The sequence below is a fragment of the Eleutherodactylus coqui genome, chromosome 6 (assembly GCF_035609145.1).
Source record: "Eleutherodactylus coqui strain aEleCoq1 chromosome 6, aEleCoq1.hap1, whole genome shotgun sequence".
Taxonomy (NCBI): domain Eukaryota; kingdom Metazoa; phylum Chordata; class Amphibia; order Anura; family Eleutherodactylidae; genus Eleutherodactylus; species Eleutherodactylus coqui.
In genome coordinates, this window is record NC_089842.1 from 79,804,661 (window position 1) to 79,829,635 (window position 24,975).

Below are 24,975 nucleotides of genomic sequence, written 5' to 3' on the forward strand. Positions count from 1 at the left end.
GTGATTTTTAAGTGTCTTTTTAAAGATCCACCATCCCATAATATGAAGTAAATATGTTTTGTTTATACATAAATATTGTTCCTTATGTTATAATAACAAGGCTATAAGTGCTGCTTAACTGGCCTTTAACTCCTTCCTGTACTATTCTCTTTAGGACCAAAGAATAAGAACACTAAATGTGACTCAGACTCACTGCTGATGGAGTATTATAGAGATTATATACTTGTACATATAGGACATGAGCCTCGTGTGGTGCAAAGTGTAAGGTAGTCCTAAACTCTCGCTCACAACTTGAAGGTTGTGGGCTCAATCCCCGCTTGGTTCAGGTAGCCGTCACAAGGTGGACTCAGCTTTCCATCCATTCAAGGTCAATAAAATGAGTACCCTGGCGCAAGCACTGAGTTGTGAGTCCTAGCATGATTTCACAGTTTGTACATTTTCTTGGCAGACTGTTTTTGCGGTTTGCCATCGCCCTCCCAGTTATTAGATGACGTCACCCTAGGAGTCAGTCACGACTCAGTGCTTACACCAGAGGACTTTACCTTACCTTACATAGAGGGCAGTATTATATAATAGTTATATTGTACATAGGAGGCAGTATTATAGTAGTTATATTCTTGTACATAGGAGCAGTATTATAGTAGTGATATTCTTGTACATAGGGGCAGTATTATAGTAGTTATATTCATGTACATAGGGGGCAGTATTATAGTAGTTATATTCTTGTACATAGGGGGCAGTATTATAGTAGTTATATTCTTGTACATAGGGGCAGTATTATAGTAGTGATATTCTTGTACATAGGGGCAGTATTATAGTAGTTATATTCATGTACATAGGGGGCAGTATTATAGTAGTTATATTCTTGTACATAGGGGCAGTATTATAGTAGTTATATTCTTGTACATAGGGGGCAGTATTATAGTAGTTATATTCTTGTACATAAGGGGCAGTATTATAGTAGTTATATTCTTGTACATAGGGAGCAGTATTATAGTAGTTATATTCTTGTACATAGGAGTAGTATTATAGTAGTTATATTCTTGTACATAGGAGGCAGTATTATAGTAGTTATATTCTTGTACATAGGAGCAGTATTATAGTAGTTATATTCTTGTACATAGGGGCAGTATTATAGTAGTTATATTCTTGTACATAAAGGGCAGTATTATAGTAGTTATATTCTTGTACATAGGGGGCAGTATTATAGTAGTTATATTCTTGTACATAGGAGGCAGTATTATAGTAGTTATATTCTTGTACATAGGGGCAGTATTACAGTAGTTATATTCTTGTACATAGGGGCAGTATTATAGTAGTTATATTCTTGTACATAGGGAGCAGTATTATAGTAGTTATATTCTTGTACATAGGAGGCAGTATTATAGTAGTTGTATTCTTCTACATAGGGAGTAGTATTATACCAATTATATACTTGTACATAGGTGGTAGTATTATAGTACTTATATTCTTGTACACAGGTGACAGTAATATAGTAGTTTTATGCTTGTACATAGGGGGCAGTATTATAGTAGTTATATTCTTGTACATAGGGGCAGTATTATAGTAGTTATATTCTTGTACATAGGGGACAGTATTATAGTAGTTATGTTCTTGTACATAGGGAGCAGTATTATAGTAGTTATATTCTTGTTCATAGGGGGCAGTATTATAGTAGTTATATTATTGTACATAGGGGACAGTATTATACTAGTTATATTCTTGTACATAGGAAGCAGTATTATAGTAGTTATATTCTTGTACATAGGAGGCAGTATTATAGTAGTTATATTCTTGTACATAGGAGGCAGTATTATAGTAGTTATATTCTTGTACATAATAGCAGTATTATACTAGTTATGTTCTTGTACATAGGAGGCAGTATTATAGTAGTTATATTCTTGTACATAGGAAGCAGTATTATAGTAGTTATATTCTTGTACATAGGAGGCAGTATTATAGTAGTTATATTCTTGTACATAGGAGGCAGTATTATAGTAGTTATATTCTTGTACATAATAGCAGTATTATACTAGTTATGTTCTTGTACATAGGGGGCAGTATTATAGTAGTTATATTCTTGTTCATAGGGGGCAGTATTATAGTAGTTATATTATTGTACATAGGGGACAGTATTATATTAGTTATATTCTTGTACATAGAAAGCAGTATTATAGTAGTTATATTCTTGTACATAGGAGGCAGTATTATAGTAGTTATATACTTGTACATAGGTGGTAGTATTATAGTAGTTATATTCTTGTACACAGGGGACAGTATTGTATAGTTATATTCTTGTACATAGGTGCAGTATTGTGGTAGGTATGTTCTTGTACATAGCAGGCACTATTATAGTAGGTATATTTTTGTACACAGGGGTAATATAATAATACTTATATTCTTGTACAAAGGAGACATTATTATATTAGTTATATTTTTGTATATAAGGGGCAGTATTATAGTAGCTATATTCTTGTACATAGGAGGCAGTATTATATTTATATACTTAAGGTTTTCCAATCCATTTTTGGCTGTGGGGGAATTAAATATATATTAACAAATAAAATTAATATCTATGTGCTGACGCATTGCTTCTCTGCTTCTCCAGTCAGTCTGCTTACTTTGTAGCAGCTAGGTAGTTGTTTACCGATGTGAGCTCTGCAGCCAATAGGAGGCCCCAACACAATGCATCACGGGTCACATTCCATGGCATCATGGGCTCAAGAATGTAAAAAAAAGATTAAGTTAGACAACCCCTCTACATATTGAGCACTAATGCAGTAGTTACATTTTTGTACATGGTGGGCAGTATTGTAGTAGATATATCATTGCATCACTCAGCAGGAAGGAACACTGAGAACAGTAGAAAATTCATCCCAGGCAATATGAGAAGCGTGCTTTCCCCTGCAGAATGTAGGGGAAGAATATATAATCCGACTGGAGATCGTTTTTTAGGCCCAATGTCTACCTATCTACTACGCGAACGCAGGGGACCACCTTAATAAACTTAATGGATGAAGGGACCACTAATAAGAGTACAGTGAGTCTACCGGATCCTGAGAAAGATATGACCATCATTAATTTGTCAAATAAGATTCTGTCTATGGAGGAAATTGCAGTCCTCGAAAAAGGTCTGTCATTCGTGCCTACACATCAGTTTGATCTGTTTACGTGGGAGAAAGACTTAGTGCTATTTCTTAGAAAGCTACGCTGGCGTAAGTATTACGCCAACCAAGAGCGTAAGAAAAGCACTGAATTGAATCTTGATCCGAGCGACATCACTGCTCTTAACGACCTAGAACAGCTCTCACAAGAAGCTCGCAGACCCATAGGGGAAGGCCCTTTTACGAACTTGAAGAATAAAAGTACTAGTATGCCGCCTGTTGGTGATAATCCACACATTGATATATTTGAAATTCTGGTAAAACAAGAACTTCAATTACCATCACAAGAAAAGTGTTTCCATCACCAAAATCTCTCAGTAATCGAGAAAAATGCCTTGGTCTCCTTAGAAAAAGGTCACAACATTGTAATAAAACAATCAGATCAAGGAGGAAATATTGTCATCATGGATAAATCAGATTACCAAGAAATGTGTTTACAGCTCCTAAAAGATACTTCAAGCTATGGTAAACTCTCAAAGGATCCTACTGATGAATTCTCACAACAATTAAAAGAAATATTAACCAAGGCTTTAGAAAATCACTTGATTGACAACAGAAAATTTGAGTTCTTACATATCAGTCATCCTCAGGTGGCGACGTTTTATGCCATACCCAAAGTTCATAAGGGCCTGTCCCTGCTTAAAGGTCGCCCAATAATCTCTGGGATTAACAGCATTACACAAAATCCAAGTGTCTATATTGACAAAGTTCTTCGGAATTTCGTAGAGGCACTGCCTTCATACGTTCAAGACACCACCGACGTACTCAGGAAACTAGATGACATCTGCATCTCAGAAACAGTTTATCTTGCAAGCTTAGATGTAGAAGCTCTTTATACATCTATTCCCCATCATGGTGGCCTCAAAGCAATAAAGCACTTCCTCAGCCAAAGGGGTCAACATTTTAGTCTGCATAACATGTTCATAATAGAACTATTACAGTTCGTCCTTAAACATAATTATTTTCTGTTTAATGGCAAATTCTCCCACCAGCTCAAGGGTACCGCGATGGGGAGCCCATGTGCCCCCACTTACGCAAATCTTTACCTGGGCTGGTGGGAGGAAAAATTTGTCTTTGAGGAATCCAACTTAAAGTGGACAAACATGGTAGACATCTGGCTGAGGTACATTGACGATGTGCTTATACTGTGGTCAGGGGATACTGATTCCTTTCAAGATTTCGTCAGTATGTTGAATAAAAACGATTTCGGGTTGAGGTTCACATCAGAGATTAACTCCCAATCAATCATGTTCTTGGACCTCCAAATTTCTAAAACCTCGACTGGCACCTTGGCAACTACTATCTACAGGAAGCCCACAGCTACCAACAATCTCCTCCATTATCAAAGCCACCATCCATGGGCCCTTAAAAAGGGCATTCCAAAGGGGCAGATTTTGAGGACAAAAAGAAATTGCTCTGAACCCCAGGAATTCGGAGTAAAACCTAGAGAAATGGCGGATAGATTCACAAGACGAGGTTATCCAGAGAACGTGATTAGAGAGGCGCAAATGGCAGTGGCAGTAAGAACAAGAACTGAGCTCCTATCAAGAAAAGTGAAAGAACAGGGTGAAGGTTTAATACGGATGATAGCAACATACGATGAAAAATCCGCCAAAGTTAGGGGAATTTTCCAAAAATATTAGAACAATCTAAGAAGGGACACTGACCTCACAAGATGTTTATCTGAGCAACCCTCTATTACATACCAGAGGGGGAGGAGCTTGAGGGACAGATTGGTGCACAGCCACTATATTCCCAAAGTGGACCCACAAAACTGGCTGGATCAACACCCAATTTCAGGCTCTTTCAGGTGTTCGGGCTGCAAAGCCTGTCCTTTTATGGAGAGGACCAAAACCTTCACCGGTGCAGCAACGGGGAAAACCTACTCCATTAGGAGCTTCATTAACTGCAGAACCACAGCCGTTATATATGTCGCAACATGTCCTTGTCCAAAGGATTATGTAGGTAAGACGACCCAACAATTGGGAAGAAGAGTGCTCTCACATATAGGAAACATAAACAGGAATGAGAGCACTAGTTTAGTGAACCGCATCCGAGACGTACATGGGAATGATCCCCATAAGGTGGTATTTAGAGGAATCGAGACCCTGCATTTGACGGCACGTAGAGGCAATGTAGATCGCGATCTACTTCAGAAGGAATCAAGATGGATCCATCGCTTGAATTCAGTTGCTCCAAATGGCTTGAATGAATGTTTGTCGTTTGCTCCTTTCATTTAAGAGTTAATAGATACCATGAATATAATGTGAGGACCTCAAAAATACATTTGTAAATTAAATATGGTTGTAATAACACACAGTTTATAATAGTAACATTTTGAGATGAATGGATCAAATAAAAACAAGAAACCATAATTAAGACAATGGTGTAGTCTTTTTATGGAAACACTTGTCTTGTTCAGCAAGAAAAATCAGTTCATTTGCTGTTAGCTTGAGCTACAATTAAAAGATACCACTCCAAATAAATATCACTGCACAAATCATAGAAATGACACGACAGCCCTGTTCTAATGTTCATTGCTCATAATGGTTTGCTAGGTAGTGTGATCATAAAACAATAGGATCGCCTATTTAATACATTATTCATATAATAAAACAGTTGGAGATAGTCTCTCCGTTAAAAGTGAGCGATTTCAAACAATTAGGCTGCATTCACAAACGGCGGATTTGCCGCGGTTCTGCCGCAGCAGGACCGCCCGCGGCAAAACCGCCCGCGGCCGCTAATCACGGGATTAGCCAGCCATGTGGACGAGGTTTCTCAGAAACCTCACCCACACGGGACGGCTAATCCGCTGCGGTAAGTCAGGCTGAAACCACGGCTGCGGCCGCCGCAGCCGCAGTTTCCAAAGATTGAGCATGTCTGTTTACTTTCGTTTTTTTGTTTATTTATGTCACGGCCGTGCTCTCCTCTATGGGAGAGCCGGCCGCAACGGAAAAGCATGCGGCCGGGCCGCTTCGAAGCTGCCGCGGCTTAAACCGCAGCGGTTCTCCCGGCGGAAATCTCGCGGTTTTTGCTGTGGCCAAACCGCGAGATTTCCGAGGGGAATCTGCCCCGTGTGAACCCTGCCATAAGGGGACAGTGAGCATGGGTGTTGAACAAGCAGACAGCAAGTGAGAGATTAACAACAAACTGTCAAGTAAGACAGCGGGACTCACGATATAACGCTGAATTTCTGCAATAGCTAAAGGCGCCTCGTGAGTTAACAGGTCACATGACACCCGCGGTCACATGACTTGAGTCATGTGACACTAGCGGTCACATGATCGCAGCAGATGGGAACGCCCACTTCAAGGCCCGGCGCCTTGTGATAGGTGCAGACAGAGATGAGCCCCCAATGAGAGGGGAGGAGTTTGGTATACTTAAACCCTGACAAACCAGAGGATACCAGGTCTGTCAGTTTATTGTGGGACATTGATCCCGGCGGTTGCACATGCTGTGGTGTGGGGGAACAATTGGAGGGTGCTATCAGATATCACATCCGATTCCAGTACTATGTTACAGCTCTCATTAGTGATCCGGGCAGCAAACTAAGTCAGCTTTAGTGTTCAGTCACTGCAATTGAGCCAAAGTATCTAGCGCTTTTGACTTAGACTAACCTAAAGCTGCACTAAGGACACTAATGATAACACAGTTTATCAATGGGCTCATAATATTGAGGCCCAACTGTGTTTATGACCGCCTATATAAAAACATTTCAAGTAGCTGTGTAACATCTGTTAGCTACTGATAGTTTATGAATAGAGATGAGCGAGCGTACTCGGAAAAGCACTACTCGCTCGAGTAATTTGCTTTATCCGAGTATCGCTGTGCTCGTCCCTGAAGATTCGGGTGCCGGCACGGAGCGGGGAGCTGCAGGGGAGAGCGGGGAGGAACGGAGGGGAGATCTTTCTCTCCCTCTCTCCCGCCCGCTCTCCCCTGCTCCCCGCTGCGACTCACCTGTCAGCCGCAGCGGCACCCGAATCTTCAGGGACGAGCACAGCGATACTCGGATAAAGCAAATTACTCGAGCGAGTAGTGCTTTTCCGAGTACGCTCGCTCATCTCTATTTATGAACAAACATCAGGGACAGCTACACAGAAGTACCCCAGTAAGTTACTAGAATAATTTATGGAATAAGATCACACTGATGACCATTAGTCTAACAGAGTCACAGTGAAGATACATACATCAGTTGGATACCAGTCCGCGTATCATCGTAACCACATGATTCCCGAGTGATATCATTAATGTGGTTAGAGATTTAGCTCGGATGGCATCCGTTAACCACGACTAAACTTAAATCAATCTGGGCTGGATACTTCAAGTGCTGAGCTGAAACCAATTAATATCATAATTCAGACCATTTGCACCACAAGTATTATCAAATTTTGGGGAAAAGAAAACTCCCGTACTGCATATAAAAATCCCCAAGAAAGAAGGGAGTTTTTGCTAAGTGATTAATACATCCTCACTATCCATCATCAAAGTGGACCTATTTCTGTAATATACTGTCTCCCCATCCTGATGAATCAGTCACAGGTTGGAGGTGACTGAAGAAGCGCGTCGACTGTGGGAGAATAAATTAATTTCTGCACGACACACAAAAACAAGTTGATCGTGCATAATTTATATACTTTTTGTCCACCAAGAGAATCCATTGATATTGGAACTACAGTGTTGATACTTTACTGATCGTAAATTGATCATTTAGATTGATATATATCTGTGTATCAGCCTGAGCCAATCAGAGGCAGGTCTAACTCACACCCCCTTCACACCCACTGGCGGCCGCGCTGAACTCTGTCTGCCGGGACAAGGTAAGTATATATATATTTTTTATTTTAACACATTTCTGGATGAATTGCAGGGAAGGGCTTCTATATTTAAGCCCTTCCTGACAATTCATCCCGCGCACGCCGGCAGCCCATTGCTTTCAGTGGAACCTGCTGTATTGCCGGCTCCATTGAATTCAATGGGCAAACATCGTTCTTCTCTGCCACAGCTGTTACAGCTGTGGCAGAGAAGAATGATTTGTCTTCTATATGTTCTCAATGGGCTCGGCGCTGCTGCCGCCGGCCCCGTTGAGCGCATATAGAGAAGAGAACAGGAATCGCAGATCGCAGATAGGTGCGATCTGCGATTTCTGACTATGGCCTAAGAAGGACCGTTGGGGTTCTTGAAGCCTAAAATAACTCCTAACGCTCTCCCTATAGCAGCTCCGGCATCAGCAGCACTGTCCCTGATCTCTGTCAGAATGCATCTGTGGCGAGCCGCGGGCGGGCAGATTTTAATACTCGGGTGACACCTGATCTCGCCAGCCACTCACTGCAGGGGGGTGGTATAAGGCTGGAACATCACAGGAGGAAGTTGTAACGCCTTCCCTGTCTTTCTATTGTCCAGAAAAGCGCGCAAATTTCTCAGGGAAGAAAATGAAAGTGACTCGAACACCGCGTGGTGCTCGTCTCGAGTAACGAGCATCTCGAACACCCTAATACTCGAACGAGTATCAAGCTCGGACGAGTACGCTCGCTCATTTCTATTTGTCAGTGAACTTAATTTTTTACAGAGTGAATAAAAGTTATATTTTATGTTTAAAATTAGTTAGTGGGCTCTTCCCAGTGGGGGTAATATAATAATACTTATATTCTTGTACAAAGGAGACATTATTATATTAGTTATATTCTTGTATATAGGGGACAGTATTATAGTAGTTATATTCTTGTACATAGGGAGCAGTATTATAGTAGTTATATTCTTGTACATAGGAGGCAGTATTATAGTAGTTATATTCTTGTACAAGGGAGCAGTATTATAGTAGTTATATTCTTGTACATAGGGGGCAGTATTATAGTAGTTATATTCTTGTACATAGGGAGCAGTATTATAGTAGTTATATTCTTGTATATAGTAGGCAGTATTATAGTAGTTATATTCTTGTACATAGGGGCAGTATTATAGTAGTTATATTCTTGTACATAGGGGGCAGTATTATAGCAGTTATATTTTTGTACATAGGAGCAGTATTATCGTAGTTATATTCTTGTACATAGGGGGCAGTATTATAATAGTTATATTCTTGTACATAGGGGGTAGTATTATAGTAGTTATATTCTTGTACATAGGAGGCAGTATTATAGTAGTTATATTCTTGTCCATAGGGGCAGTATTATAGTAGTTATATTCTTGTACATAGGGGCAGTATTATAGTAGTTATATTCTTGTACATAGGGGGCATTATTATAGTAGTTATATTCTTGTACATAGGAGGCAGTATTATAGTAGTTATATTCTTGTACATAGGAGCAGTATTATAGTACTTATATTCTTGTACATAGGAGGCAGTATTATAGTAGTTATATTCTTGTACATAGGGAGTAGTATTATAGTAGTTATATTCTTGTATATAGTGGGCAGTATTATAGTAGTTATATTCTTGTACATAGGGGGCAGTATTATAGTAGCTATATTCATGTACGTAGGGGACAGTATTATAGTAGTTATATTCTCGTACATAGAAGGCAGTCTTATAGTAGTTATATTCTTGTACATAGGGGGCAGTATTATAGTAGTTATATTCTTGTACATAGGGGCAGTATTATAGTAGCTATATTCATGTACGTAGGGGACAGTATTATAGTAGTTATATTCTCGTACATAGAAGGCAGTCTTATAGTAGTTATATTCTTGTACATAGGGGCAGTATTATAGTAATTATATTATTGTACATAGGGGGCAGTATTAGAGTAGTTATATTCTTGTACATAGGGGGCAGTGTTATAGAAGTTATATTCTGGCACATAGAGGGCAGTATTATAGTAGTTATATTCTTGTACACAGAAGGCAGTATTATAGTAGTTATATTCTTGTACATAGGGGGCAGTATTATAGTAGTTATATTCTTGTACATAGGAGGCAGTATTATATTAGTTATATTCTTGTACATAGGGGGCTGTATTATAGTAGTTATATTCTTGTACATAGGGGCAGTATTATAGTAGCTATATTCATGTACGTAGGGGACAGTATTATAGTAGTTATATTCTCGTACATAGAAGGCAGTCTTATAGTAGTTATATTCTTGTACATAGGGGCAGTATTATAGTAATGATATTATTGTACATAGGGGGCAGTATTAGAGTAGTTATATTCTTGTACATAGGGGGCAGTGTTATAGAAGTTATATTCTGGCACATAGAGGGCAGTATTATAGTAGTTATATTCTTGTACATAGAAGGCAGTATTATAGTAGTTATATTCTTGTACATAGGGGGCAGTATTATAGTAGTTATATTCTTGTACATAGGAGGCAGTATTATATAAGTTATATTCTTGTACATAGGAGGCAGTATTATATTTATATACTTAAGGTTTTGCAGTACATTTTTGGCTTTGGGGGAGTTAAATATATATTAACAAATAAAATTAATATCTATGTGCTGACGCATTGCTCCTCTGCTTCTCCAGTCAGTCGGCTTACTTTGTAGCAGCTAGGTAGTTGTTTACCGATGTGACCCCTGCAGCCAATAGGAGACCCCAACACAATGCATCACGGGTCACATTCCATGGCATCATGGGCTCAAGAATGTAAAAAAAAGATTAAGTTAGACAACCCCTCTACATATTGAGCACTAATGCAGTAGTTACATTTTTGTACATAGTGGGCAGTATTGTAGTAGATATATCACTGCATCACTCAGCAGGAAGGAACACTGAGAACAGTAGAAAATTCATCCCAGGCAATATGGGAAGCGTGCTTTCCCCTGCAGAATGATGGGACAGAACTTCATAAGGAAAACAATAGACCTATTTACTAAAATTTATGGCCATGTAGCTCAGAAATATTTACTGTTCTATCGTTGTTAATATCAGCTATGATTGGAGTTGATCATTAATAAGACTATAATGGAATACACTTGTGTATCAGAGTCACATTTCTCTTTATTGCAGGCAATAAAACCCTTCTTACCAAAGCTTGGGAACCACCACTAGTGTAATTGGTTATTTTGTGCTTTGAATTAGCACATGTTGATTTCCTTGCTAAAGACACAGACAGTAGTACTAGTAGTCTCTCCGAAATCCTACCTACATAGATTTCTATGGAGTGGCAGCTGTGTCAATAAATCCTGTTTATGGAAAGGCCTATAATATGACAGATATCAGTAGACAGACTGTATGACCAGATAAAGATGCACTGCCTTATCATATGTGATGTTGACTCTAACCACATCTTGTAATCTGGCTGCAAGCAGGATAATTAAAATAGCAGTTAGATTAAAAAAAAGTGTATTATGGGTAAATTAACGACCATTTCCATTTTTTTAAAGAAGTACAAGAAGATATAATTAAAAGAAAAGTACCATAAAAACATTCTATAGTATTTCATGAGATACATTTAAAGGGGTGTTTAAACTTTAGTTACCTTAAGGGCTCTTTCACACGAGCGAAGTCATTTTACGTTCGCAAATTTGCATAAATGGACGATTTTCCGCGATCAAGTCCTGAGTTTAATTAGCGTTTTCTCGTCGATTCACACTACCTAGTTCGACGTTTTTAGCAAAAAAATACATCGCACCCCAGAAAGCCCTCACTCAGTAATGACTTCCAATGTCTACATAGAGGCACCTGTAAGCTTTTCGCAGCGTTGGGTGCTGCTAAAATGCATCCACCTCTCCTTTTTTTCCGGCTCCTATAGAATTCTATGGGAGCTGCCGCCATATATCAGTCAAAAGATAGTTCCAGAACTTTTGTTTTTACCCACCGTATATTCAACCTGCATGTAAGGTTGCATATACAGTGTAAGGTCACTGCTGTGACTTTTTTTCCTTGCTTTCACCACTTTTACAGATTAGCAGGACAGTGTTGCCAACCGTCCAGAAATTCCTGGACAGTTCTCAAAAATTTGAGACTTTTTTTCAGTTTCCATTAAAAAGATTCGACATGTTCTTGTATCTTTTGAGGCTGCTGGTACCTGAGCCGGTTATAATGATTGTAATTATGGTCATTGTACATCTCGTATTAAATGCTGGTAACGAGCTCATATCAATAGCTGACCTATAGACATGCTGTGTATCACTAAGGCCACTTTCACATCTGCACTGGAACCTCCGCTCCGTTGCAGATCCGCCACAAAATGCCTGAAGAAAAAGCGCGGTATGCAGCGCTTTTTCAGATAGTGAAATGTTGAACAGCTGAGCGGAAATCAAATGAACCCCAAAATAGTCAATGAGGTCTGTTCAACACTGTTCAAGTCCCGTCATAAGACAAATATGTTCCCCTTTCCTACTTCCGTAGCAGGGCAGGAAAACGGAACTCCCGAACACGCATGACAAAGCCACCTTATAGTCTTTATCATTCAGTACGGTTTTCTGATGTGTTCATAAAAAATGTTGGCTGTCTGATTTTTTTTCAGAAGTTGTCCAGGCCATTGCAAGTGATGGTAGTGTCAGTCATGAATACAGAGGAGGAGTGCTTAAAAGGGAACTGCCATCAGGATGTGTGTGCAACCTGGGCAAACTGCTGCTAGTACTTTGGTAGTAGCAGAATCCATCCAGTCTCCACTATGCATGCCATAGTCAAGAGTTACTGCCTGTAGCGTCAGAGGTGCGATTAACAGGTAGGCCTGAGTGCAACTACCGAGATATGCACCATCGAGCTGAAGGCACAAGAGAAAAGACACAGAAAGCCTAAGTGGAGCTGTGCCGCTGGTGCTGAATGGAGCCATGGTGAGATGATTACATGGACCGGAGTCCATAGCTTGTAAACCTGAAGAGTCTGAGTGGTGGTGTGCAGCAAGACTCCAGTGTAGCTTCTGGAATACAAGCTGGTGAAGACACTGAGAGACTTTGGGCGTCATAGCTGAGTTGTGTGAGCTGTGGATGTACTGGGGGACCTTTTCTAAGTTAGGCTTGAGGAGGACAGGATCTTGTGGACCGTAGGCCTATGGGTTTACCTGGGCGCTAGGTTTTTGAGCCATCAATTTCTTGAATAAGTCGTAGTTGCAGGAGCTTGTCAAGATCGGTTGGTGTAAGGATGGGGTCGGTGTCCTTGACCGCACAATGATGATCACACTGCACTGATGCTGGAGAACATTTACTAGCATAGAACTGTAGCAATAACACTTGTCGCCTAGTTTGTTTTTGAAGATTCGGCTTCTATAGGTCATCGTTGGGAAACAGGGTCACAGGGGACCAGATAATTACTGCACCAGGTAGTGGAACTTGTGCCAATCCATGTCAACATGGCTGCAGCTCTGGAGATGACTTGGCGCCTTGCAAGATGGCGCTCATAATCCTCACCAACAGGATCAGCATAGCTGTCCGCACGTCACCTCCTTGCTAACCTTCTTGCTCTATCACCCCCCCCCCCCCCCCCCCCGCAGTTTGCCCTCTTTTACTTTTATACACTCCGCACACAGAATATTCTCACAAGGGTCTGTTCTCCCTTCGTATCACCGCAGCAACTATGGTCCGGCAGCGACAAAACAGTGCGCACAACATAGTCATGAGAAAGCAAAGATGGAACTGCCTAACTCCACTAGTCTAAATCCCATGGAGTTGTAGAACAGGGGCACTCCTATTACAGAAGTGTTATTCCAGAATTGGAGTGACAAGCGGTCCGTAAGAGATTGGTTGCCCTGAGGCCTGGCAGCGACCTCCTTGCCCAACTTGAATTAAGTGGGTGAATTGGTAGGCAAATAGGGGCACTAATATTCCAAATGGGTTTTTAGAAGACGAGTTGAAGCGAGTCCTGCCTCTTCCTGCATGCTAAGAGAAACTTCAAATGTTTTGATATATTTCTGCAAGCAAAAAGTTAACCTATACTAAAGTTACTATTGTACTCCTGCTTTTATAGCTATTACAACTTTAGTAGTGCACCCCCTTAAAGAGACAGTACCATTTTTTGTGAAGGACATGAAAGAAACCATACTTTTGTATGATCAGAGTACAGTGTGATATGCATGTTCACAGCCATATGTAGAAGGATACAAAGACCCAGAGAGGTGCACAGTAACATTCATTTTTAGTGAAAGGTGCAACCCTGGAAGTGGCATATTAGCGGGGCCAGTTGCAGCAGGAAGTAGTCTTCCAGAGACCTATAGTGGCATAGTAGGATAGAAATGTTCACTTTTGTACATGACTCAGACAGACTATGTGAGGACCTCTCAGGAAAATTACATTTGCGCCATGTATAAGAAAATAAAAACTTTTTCTCACCCCAAAGGTCTACTAGATTTTAGGAAAAAAATCTGAAAATCAATTCTCTCCCGCTGCTGTTACCGCTGCTATCCAAATCTTACATCTTCATCTAAGAATCTGAGAACTCAGAATTCTCCAAACATTACAACACAACCTTTTTGTACATAGCCAATGCAAAGCAACTCAGATCAGTAGTACTTCAAAGAGGTTCTTTTCGTGCAAAAATTCCTCGCATCATTTCAGTGAAATTGCGATCCTTGTTTCATGCGCGTCAGAGGATCGGCAAGTGTTTCTCATTGATTTCAATGGGAAGCAATACATCCCATTTGCATGCGCTGTGTTTCACTGTCCCATTGAAACGGGTGATGCGTTCCGAGGAACATGAAAAAATAGGACATGCAGTGATCCTTTACCTGGCAGCATCGCTGTGGGGGAAAACGTCACTCATGTGTATGACTCCATTCAAAAGAATGGCGCTCATATTCACGCGAGTTTTGTGCGTCTTGTGTGAATGTAGCCTTAGTCAATAGGAATTTGGGCTGGAGTTCTTGTTAAGGGAGTGAATGCATGAGCATAGATATGAAATCTGGGAAAACCCCAATACAATCATTGCCCATAACATTAAGAAGTAGTATTTCCGGGTAGGTGTAGTTCACATGAGCCATTCTACACTTCTGTTTACTCAAGATGTTTAGATCCACTGAGTCACAAAGACTTTCTGTGCCCGCGCAAAACAAACACATTATTAGGAATATGAATAAACGTTTACTTGGGCAGAACAACACTTAATCGCGTCTACATAATCATAATAATATCAGAGCCAAAGAAAACCTACAAGAGAATCCAGCTTCTAAATACATAAATTAACAATAATTAAAACAAGCTTCCAAACTGTCAAAAGGTTGTAGGGCTCATCATGGGATTCTATGATCACTGCGTATTACTAATAGGCCAATTTCCCATACGATCAGGGTCCAAATCACGATGTCCAAAAGAGTTTAAGAGTTAATAGACATAAACTTGTTCTCAATCAGTAGGGGATGGACCCTCAGAATAATTCCTCTTTCGGACCAAGCTGTTATCATTCCCAAAACCAAAGGGGTAACTTGAGGCTGCTGAACCCCAATGCAAAATCAGTATCAAGGACCCCATGTATTTTATAGTACTACCTGTATTTTATAGTACTGGTATCCTCATAGGGGACAAAAAGGACCTGTCAGGCTCCTGAGCCCATAACTATTGAACTCAACTGAAAATCTATACTGGAGAGGAATATATAAGTAGTGAAGAGCAAACTTTTGAAAAGTTCAGTTCATCCGCTTCTCCATACCTTTGCAAAAAGCTTGCTTCGGTCCAAATTAGTTCAAACCAGAACAGAAACCCCTAAATCTGGTGCACAACACTGTCTAAGGGCCCTTTCCCACGAACGCATTACGGTGTTTTTACGTTTTCACAACTGCTCCATATAAGCGCCTGAATGGGCGTTTTTCCGCGATCACTGCCAGCGTTTTCTTGTCCATTCACACGACCGCGAGCCTCAGTGGAAAAAATACTCCACACTCCGGAAAACCCTTGCTCTGCCAAAATCCAGCGTTGGACGCTGCAAAAATGTCTCCCCTCCCTTCTCTTTCCCTGCTCCCTTAGGAGTCTATAGGACCTGCCGGTATATATTGTCCAAAACATAGTACCAGAGCTATGTTTTGGCTGAGCGTAAATGTGCTGGCCGTGAATATGTTCTATTTTTCGCGCTGCCGTGTATTTACGCATTGTATATTCGCCGTGTGAACAGCTGCATTGGAAACCAATGCTTCACATCGTACCGTATATGCGCCGTGGCGTGATAACGCGACATATATGCGCTTGTGAGAATAAAACCTAAGGCTTTATTCACACGAACGATATAACGCGGCTAATTTAGCCGTGCAATACAATCACAACTATTGGAACCATTGGTTTCCTATGTATTCATTCAGACAAACAATTTTTTGGCATGCTAAAAAAAATCAGAGTGAAAGATATCGCACATAAGCATTTTCAGCGACCGCAATTTCTGTATGCGTAATAATATAGGTCTTGCCCTATCTTTGGACGCACAGTGCTGGAGGCTATATAGACTTCTATGGGAGTCTATAGGAGCCGGCAGAAAAAGGGAGGGGAAGGGAGTTTAGCAGTGGCTAGTGCTGCTAAACACTGACAGGTGCTTCTAGTGAGGCATTTAAAAGTACTTACTATGAATTCTACCTACTGAGGGATTTCAGGGCAGCGGCACATTTTCCCTGCAGACAGCCATGTGAATGGACGGAAAAGTCGTGAATAATAGCCGCAACTTGGTCATAGCTATTCTTCGTTCATGCAATATTTGGTTCAGATGGTTGCGATTTCATTGCACAGCTAACAGCCACGTTATATTATTTGTTTGAAAGAGGCCTAAGAACCATAAAATTCCTGGAGAACACTCTGAGTTTGTAATATAAGGCTGTTATGGCTCTTAGGCTGGATTCAGTCGAACGTATATCGGCTCGGTTTTCACGCCCAGCCGATATACGGCATCTCTCTCTACAGGGAGGAGCCTGGAAGAGGCGGGAGCAGTGCTCTGAGCTCCTGCCCCCTCTCTGCCTCCTCTCCGCCCCTCTGCACTATTTGCAATGGGGAGAGGCAAGACAAGGGTGGGGCTAATTCTTGGAACTTAGCCCCGTCCCGCCTCCTTTCATTGCAAATAGTGCAGACGGGCGGAGAAGGGGTGGAGAGGAGGCAGAGAGGGGGCGGGAACTCAGTTCCTACTCCTGGCTCTTCCATCCCCCCCCCCCTGCAGATGAGGACACCGTATATCAGCTCGGCGTGAAAACCGAGCCGATATACGGTCATCTGAATTCACCCTGAGGGCTCAGTCACACGGGCGTTTATTGCCGCGATTTGCGCATGCGCATGCGTCCGGCGATTTTTTAAAACCATTGCTTTGCAATGGTATCGGACACATGAGCGCTTTTTATGCGCTCGTCCGATAAATTAGAGAACAGAAATCGCAGATCGCACCTATCTGCGATCTGCGATTCCTGTTCTCTTCTCTATATGCGCTCAATGGGGCCGGCGGCAGCAGCGCCGACCCCAATGAGAACATATAGAAGACAAATCATTCTTCTCTGCCACAGCTGGAACAGCTGTGGCAGAGAAGAACGATGTTTGCCCATTGAATTCAATGGAGCGGCAATACAGCCGCTCCATTGAAAGCAATGGGCTGCCGGCGTGCGCGGGGTTAATTGTCGGGAAGGGGTTAAATATATAACCCCTTTCCTGCAATGCATCCTGAAAAGTGAAAAAATAAAAAAAAAGGATGTACTCACCTGCTCCCGGCAGCCTGAGATCCCCGCGGCCGTCCTGCAGTGGGTGTGAAGGGGGTGTGACTCAGGCTTGCCCCTGATTGGCTCAGCCTGCGCCAATCAGAGGCTGATCTCAGTCACACCCATTCATGAATTCATGAATGGGTGTGACTGAGACTTGCTTCTGATTGGCTCAGCGCTGAGCCAATCAGGGGCAAGCCTGAGTCACACCCCCTTCACACCCACTGCAGGCCGGCCGCCGGGACCTCCAACTGCCGGGAGCAGGTAAGTACATACATTTTTTTTATTTTTTCACTTTTCAGGATGCATTGCAGGAAAGGGGTTATATATTTAACCCCTTCCCGACAATTCATCCCACACTCGCCCGCAGCGCTTGCATTCAATGGAGCCGCTGTATTGCCGTCTCCATTGAATGCAATGCGCTGGACAGCTCCGGCCCGTTTCTAATGAAACGCGGCTAGGAGCAGATTTTCGGGCGATTTTTGGGCCGATTTTTCGGCGCCGGTCACGCGATTTGCGCATGCGCATCCGTCATGCGATGCGCAAATCGCGTGAAAAAACGCCCGTGTGACTAAGGCCTTAGACGGTATTACACCAGTGTTCAGGACTAGTGTTGAGTGAACCAAAAAAGTGGAACCCTGTTTCAGGTAGAAATTTGCTAAAAGCTTGGTTTGGGTTCATTCTATCAGTACGCTCAATAAAATAAATAAGCATGGGTTAGATTCAAGAAAAAATTATCCATGAGTGTCGAATATAGCTGATTTAAATATTCTCCACCTATAAAAATCCCTGAGTAGATCAATACCCTATTTTGATATTTTGGATCTTATCAAATATAGAGGGATCCATTATCAGGAATCCACTCTGCATGGACTGATGTAGACTTTAAAGCAAAGATGGAGGTACTTTTGATCTTATTGACAGAATTTATTCCTCCATAGGAACATCATGTTTTGGAATTTGACATATTAATGCCACCATGTAATATCTATTCCTCAATAGTGCAGTCTTTCCACCCCTGCAACTGTGCAGCCCAATGCTTTTCTAGTTAAGGACTGATATGGCCATTTCCACCACGATTGAGGTACTCCTTGTTGAAGCAGTCAAAGTTCTTGCATATGAACCCTACTTTCAGTGGGCTTTAATAATGCCAACAATTCAGCCTGCCCATTGTGTTCAAATTCTATTTCCATGACCTTTTAAAATATTATTTAACTTGTAAATGTGTTTTTATGAGTTCATAGCATCCTTTGCATATCTTATCTCCATTTTAAGGGAACGTGTTACATCTCCACAGAACCGTAAACTAAGTGGGAGGATGCCAGCTGAGATATTTTTTATACTCACCGGCTCCCCCTGTCCTCCTGTGTAGTCGTCGTGTGACACAAAAATCTGACTCTTTTTCGGATTCCCATGCTTTCCCATAGACTTGTATAGGAGAGTGCGAGTGTGAAGACCCAGATTTTCGTGCTGCATGTCAACTTCATAGGGGGACAATGCTAGATCACGGGAGCAGGTGAGTATAAAAAATACATCACCCGGTTCCCTGTCAAGTCCCCAAACAGAACTTAGCTTATAGTATTGTGGGGATGTGACAGGTTCCCTTTAAGAGGAACTGATCCATGTAAATTGTATGATCAACAACAGGCATTTAATTGAGAATATTTATTACCGTACTCATTAGAGAGCAGCAGCTGACCTGCCGAGCAAGCAGTAGTTTAATTAATGTCTATCTTATTAGATTATTCTATAACGAGTCACATAATAAAACCTCATAAGGAGATTTTCATATCCGGCTCACACATCCTCACTGTTTAACAGAGAGGTTAACAGAGAGATTGAGCGTTTATAAAAAGAGGCCTGTAAGAAAAGGGAGGTTTGCCTCAAGCTGTCAGGGTCCTATGGGTTACTGCTCATGTTTTTGGAGAGCAAGAAAAAAACTTAAAATCTAGAATATTTAGAAACATGAACATCAGGAAAATAAATCCTATCATTTACTAATCATATACTCTCAGTCAAACCCCTTACACCAATATTACATGGCAAGAAGCTCTCCCTGTTAAGGCCCATTTAGACACAGCGATTATCGCTCAAAAGCCGGATTTTGAGCGATAATCATTGTGTTTAACTGCACTGACATCGTGCAGTTTTCGTTAAGGCTGGGTTCACACAGGGCAGATTTGCCGCGGTTTTGCCGCGGATCGCCGTTGCATATCCGCACTGCGGCAAAACCGCTGCGTTTGCAGTGCAATGCAGCACAAATGTGTTTGGGCAAAAAGCTGTTCTCACAGGATGGATTTTTTCCGCACAGCCGCAGTGCAGAAATGCAACTGCGGCGCGGTTTTCCAAGGCGCAGCATGTCCATTCTTCTGTCTTTTCCGCAGCGCTTTTTTGTCCATAGACCTCTATGGACGCAGCAAAATCCGCACCAAAATACGGTGCAAAAAGTAAAAAGGGCTGTAGAAAAAACGCTTCCGCAAGAAAATCCGCAAGACAAAAATAACCTTTGAAGCGGTTTTGCCGCAGAAGCTGTTCCTCTGCGGCAAAACCACAACGGAAAAAATGCAGCAGAAATGCAACAAATCTGCCCTGTGTGAACGCAGCCTAAGCAGTTGTGATCGGCCGAACAACGATCAGCCTTATCAGGAGTTCACAATGGGATAAAGTGGATACTATTGTTTCAGCTGTATCCTGCTCCCTGAACACAGGTGGGGTATGAAGAATAGAGAGGTCCCAGCTGTGTTCTTCATACTCTGCACAGAGCGCACAGCTGTATACCAGCTGAGCGCTCCGTGAACAGTCGGGGTATGAAGAACACAGCGGTCCAGCTGTGTTCTGCATACCCCGCTCGGAGCACTTGGCTGTATAATAGTTGTGTACTCCAAGCAGAGAACAGCTGGATGCAGAAGACAAGCGGCCCCGCTTGTCTTCTGTATACCCTGCTCAGAGCACTCAGCTGTATAACAGCCGGGCGCTCCGAGCAGAGAACAGCTGGATGCAGAAGACAAGCGGCCCTGCTTGCTTTCTGTAAACCCCGCTCAGAGTGCAAGGTGATCACTCAACATTTGAGCAATCACATTGCACTGTAAAGGCACACAATGATCATCACTCAAAAGACATCTTTTGAGCGATAATTGTTGTGTCTAAATGGGCCATATAGCCATTGGTCATTACAAAGCATATGGATTAATATTGATCATCTTCCTTATCAGTATATAACTATTAGCAATCACCAGACCCAAAACTACCTCATATAGTAAGAATTGTTGTATACACTAACAATATACTAATAAACTGCAAAGGGCATCAACATAAATAAAGTGCAATACTAAAGAGACTGTAAAACAAGACAAATGAACTAACTCATGTGACAAGATATCCCAGGATGGAATCCTAACATGCCTTTCGGTCCAGAAAGTCTTTGTCTGGGTCTGAGAAATCTGTGGGCTAGAAAGTATGGACACCTGAGTCTTCTTGGAGTTGAGAACAAGCCAAATGTGCTTAGTGAGAGTTGATCAAACATCCACACCGTACTTAGAAGGCCATTGAATACGTATGTTGAGTACACTAGTCTTACAAATATGATTATTTAGTGGGGACTGTTTTAGGGCAGATTATGCAAAAATAAAAGAATCAATAAAAATGGTTCCATGAGAGTCAGACACTGCTTGATTTTAGGACCACTTGATGAGAGTGCCAAAAAGCTCTCTAAATCTCTAAAATCACAACAACCTTTAGCGTGATAGGTCCAGATGGACTCAAGCTGAACTTTATTAATGAATTCTCTGATAATTATGATAAAATTGAATCTAGCACTTCTGCCTTTGTGTCACTTATGGTTTCTTCTGTCTTGACTGACCCATTTCTATCATATTCTTCTTTTCTTTAAAGGCTCCATCAGCATAATCAAATAGTCCTGGCCATCTACATTTTCACTTTTATGACCGGTCTGCCTTCCAACCTGTTGGCTTTCTACGCTTTTCTAGTCAAGGTTCGCAAGAAGCCAACTCCAGTAGACGTCCTTCTTCTTAACTTGACCATCTCGGACCTCGTCTTGCTACTCTTCCTTCCTTTGAAGATGCGGGAGGCTGCAGCTGGTATGATTTGGGATGCACCTTTGTTTCTTTGTCCCCTTACAAGTTTTTGCTATTACAGCAGCATCTACATCAGTACTTTGTTCCTCACAGCTGTCAGTGTAGAACGTTACCTTGGAGTGGCTTTTCCAATTAAATACAAGCTCCACCGAAAACCTGCCTATACAACATTCGCAAGCATCATCTTCTGGTTTATGGCCTGTGCTCATTGCAGTATTGTTTATGTGGTCCAGTACGCTATACCCAATAATGCAACATCTCCCAATGTAACCAAATGCTATGAAGAATTCACTAAGGAGCAACTGAGGATTCTGTTACCGGTACGCTTAGAGTTGGGAGTGGTCCTGTTTTTCATTCCATTCATCATAACACTTTACTGTTACATAAACTTTGTATGGATTTTGATGACCCTGCCCAACATCCAAAGGAAAAGGAAGCAACGAGCTATCGGCTTGGCCGTGGCCACTCTTGCCAACTTCTGTATCTGCTTTGCTCCGTACAATATATCTCATATTGTTGGGTTTATAAAAAATGAGAGTCCAACATGGAGGGTGGATGCTCTTCTTCTTAGCACATTAAATGCCACATTAGACCCAATTGTTTTCTATTTCACATCAACAGCCGTCCAAAAAACATTTTTCGACTTTTTAGCTGTCATCTTGGTAAAACTACGGACCATTTTCCCATGCAAGAAGCTCTATCCACCTGGATTTGATTCTCCAATTAGAGACAGCAATACAGAAAGATCTTCCACTTGAGCCCTCATGGAGAGCAGAACTTATGGTATTCAAGCACTGTCTGAGCAACAAGTTCTGGAACTATGGATCATCCTTTGTTTGAAAGGCTTGGTTAACCCAATAAGCTCAAAAAGAGTCAATGTTAAGCAAAACAGTTCCATTATAAGGGATGAAGACATATTTAAAAAGTGATAAGACACACATTGTAAAGCTCTAAAGGATTGAAGGAATCATGATGTTCATCTTTGTCTTCAAGAAGCAACATCCCAAGTGACATATATATATAGATATAAACTGTATATTGACTTTTACTGAACAGCTAGACAATTACATAAATGTTTTAATGGCTGCATAAGACATTATATTACTGATAGGGTTTTCTTATACATGAAAAAATTGCACGCATCGAAATTTTCAATTTTTATTTCATCATTTTGCCATCTCAGTGGTGTGCAATTAACTGGTAGGTCCACATGTTACAAGTGACATATGGAATGAATCTCCACAATTCAATACTGAACTTTGATGTAAACCTATTACATTACTTATCTTCCTGAGTTAGAGTCTGTATTGTGCCTGAAAGCTGCACTTACAATTCTGCTTCCGAACTATAATCTTCCGGCATTCCCTTGTTTGTTCAATGCCTACACAGAACTTGCTCTTCTAATATTTGCATTCTGGAAAGCACTGCAAAGGTACCCATACGCTTTCAACAGCCGTTGACCGAACATTCGAGCATTTGTGTGCTTAAGACACAACCAAGCAGCTCTATTTCTTTGGCAACATAAGGATGGGGCATTGAAATTCCCCCAATAACATCTATCTTGGCAAATTTGAGCAGCCCCCATACACATGGTCCAGTTGTTCCCTTAAATGAATGGCATGGAAGTTGCACAAGCGCTCAGCAATCTCCGGAATTCTCATTGAAATTAATGGAATGTCACGCGCTTGTGCAACCGCTGCTCTATTCATTTGAAGGCCGATCGGACTCCAATTCTCTGGATCATTGGGGGTCCCAGTGGTCAGACGCTCACTGATTAGCTAGTTTTCCTCTTTCCCATGATAGGGGATAACTTGTCACAACTAGAATACCCCTGATGTAGGACAAAAGAAAAACCATTTGTACAGTATTAGCCAATTGAATGAACTGTTATTGCTCTCAGAGGAAGAAAATAATATTCCTGCATGTATGATATCCTTCAATGGGTAGCAAAAATAAAAGAAACGCTGTACTATTGTAGGCCTGATGAAGAGCCCTGCAGTTAGTAGTGTTACAATCTTGAAATTCTGCTCTTTATAATCATTCCTTTTATTGTCGTCACCCAGTAAAAAGTGTCATATCTGCAAGAATATTATTTCTTTTTATTAATGAGAGCAATAGCAATCTCAATTAGGAAAAACTCCCCCCCATTATAGTTATTCAAGCTGTTACATTCTGATGTCGTAATTTGAGGTGGCTGGGCCTCTAGAAAGGTTCATAAGAATTGTGCAGCTTTAATAGTAGTGATGGAGGAAACTTTTTGGCCTGATCAAGCATTATGGCTGAGGTGCCACAGCATTCTTCTACACCTACTACAGTTATCTCTCTGCGGCAAGGTGTAAGTCTGATAGCAAGCTTGCTGATTGTTTCCAATAACAAACAAATAGTGAGTGCAGCTTTGGAATATAATAGGCTGTAACTCGGGATCAGTACAGGATAAGCCCTCTAGGAGAGCAGATGAATTTATGGTATTCAAGCACTGTCGTGTGACTTAAAGGGGTTGTCCCGCGGCAGCAAGTGGGTCTATACACTTCTGTATGGCCATATTAATGCACTTTGTAATGTACATTGTGCATTAATTATGAGCCATACAGAAGTTATCAAAAGTTATTCACTTACCTGTTCCGTTGCTGGCGTCCTCGTCTCCATGGTTGCCGTCTAATTTTCGCCGTCTAATGGCCAAATTAGACGCGCTTGCGCAGTCCGGGTCTTCTTATCTTCTCAATGGGGCTCCGTGTAGCTCCGTGTAGCTCCGCCCCGTCACGTGCCGATTCCAGCCAATCAGGAGGCTGGAATCGGCAATGGACCGCACAGAAGCCCTGCGGTCCACCGAGGGAGAAGATGCCGGCGGCCATCTTCAGCCGGTAAGTAAGAAGTCACCGGAGCGCGGGTATTCAGGTAAGCGCTGTGCGGATTTTTCTTTAGGTCCCTGCATCGGGGTTGTCTCGCGCCGAACGGGGGGGGGGGGGGTTGAAAAAAAAAAAACCCGTTTCGGCGCGGGACAACCCCTTTAACTAGCAAAATAATGAGTTCAGCTCCGGAGTACAATAAAGTCTTAAACTCAGCATCATAACAGAATAAGTGATGATATATACACAGTGACTCCACCAGTAGAATAGTGAATGCAGCTCTGGGGTATAACAGACAATGTAACTCTGGATTAGTACAGTGTGATATATATACACAG

The 24,975-nt window shown here is 41.6% G+C and overlaps 1 protein-coding gene across 1 annotated transcript in view; it reads left to right on the forward strand.

Moving 5' to 3' along the window:
- The window catches only part of LOC136632270 (free fatty acid receptor 2-like), a 39,775-nt gene extending 15,380 nt beyond the window's left edge, over positions 1-24,395 (forward strand). The window contains exon 2 of the mRNA XM_066607043.1: positions 21,589-24,395. Coding sequence (XP_066463140.1) covers positions 21,589-22,549 — 961 coding nt within the window. The 3' untranslated portion in view covers positions 22,550-24,395. The remainder of the gene's footprint in view (positions 1-21,588) is intronic.
- The last annotated feature ends 580 nt before the right edge of the window (positions 24,396-24,975 follow it).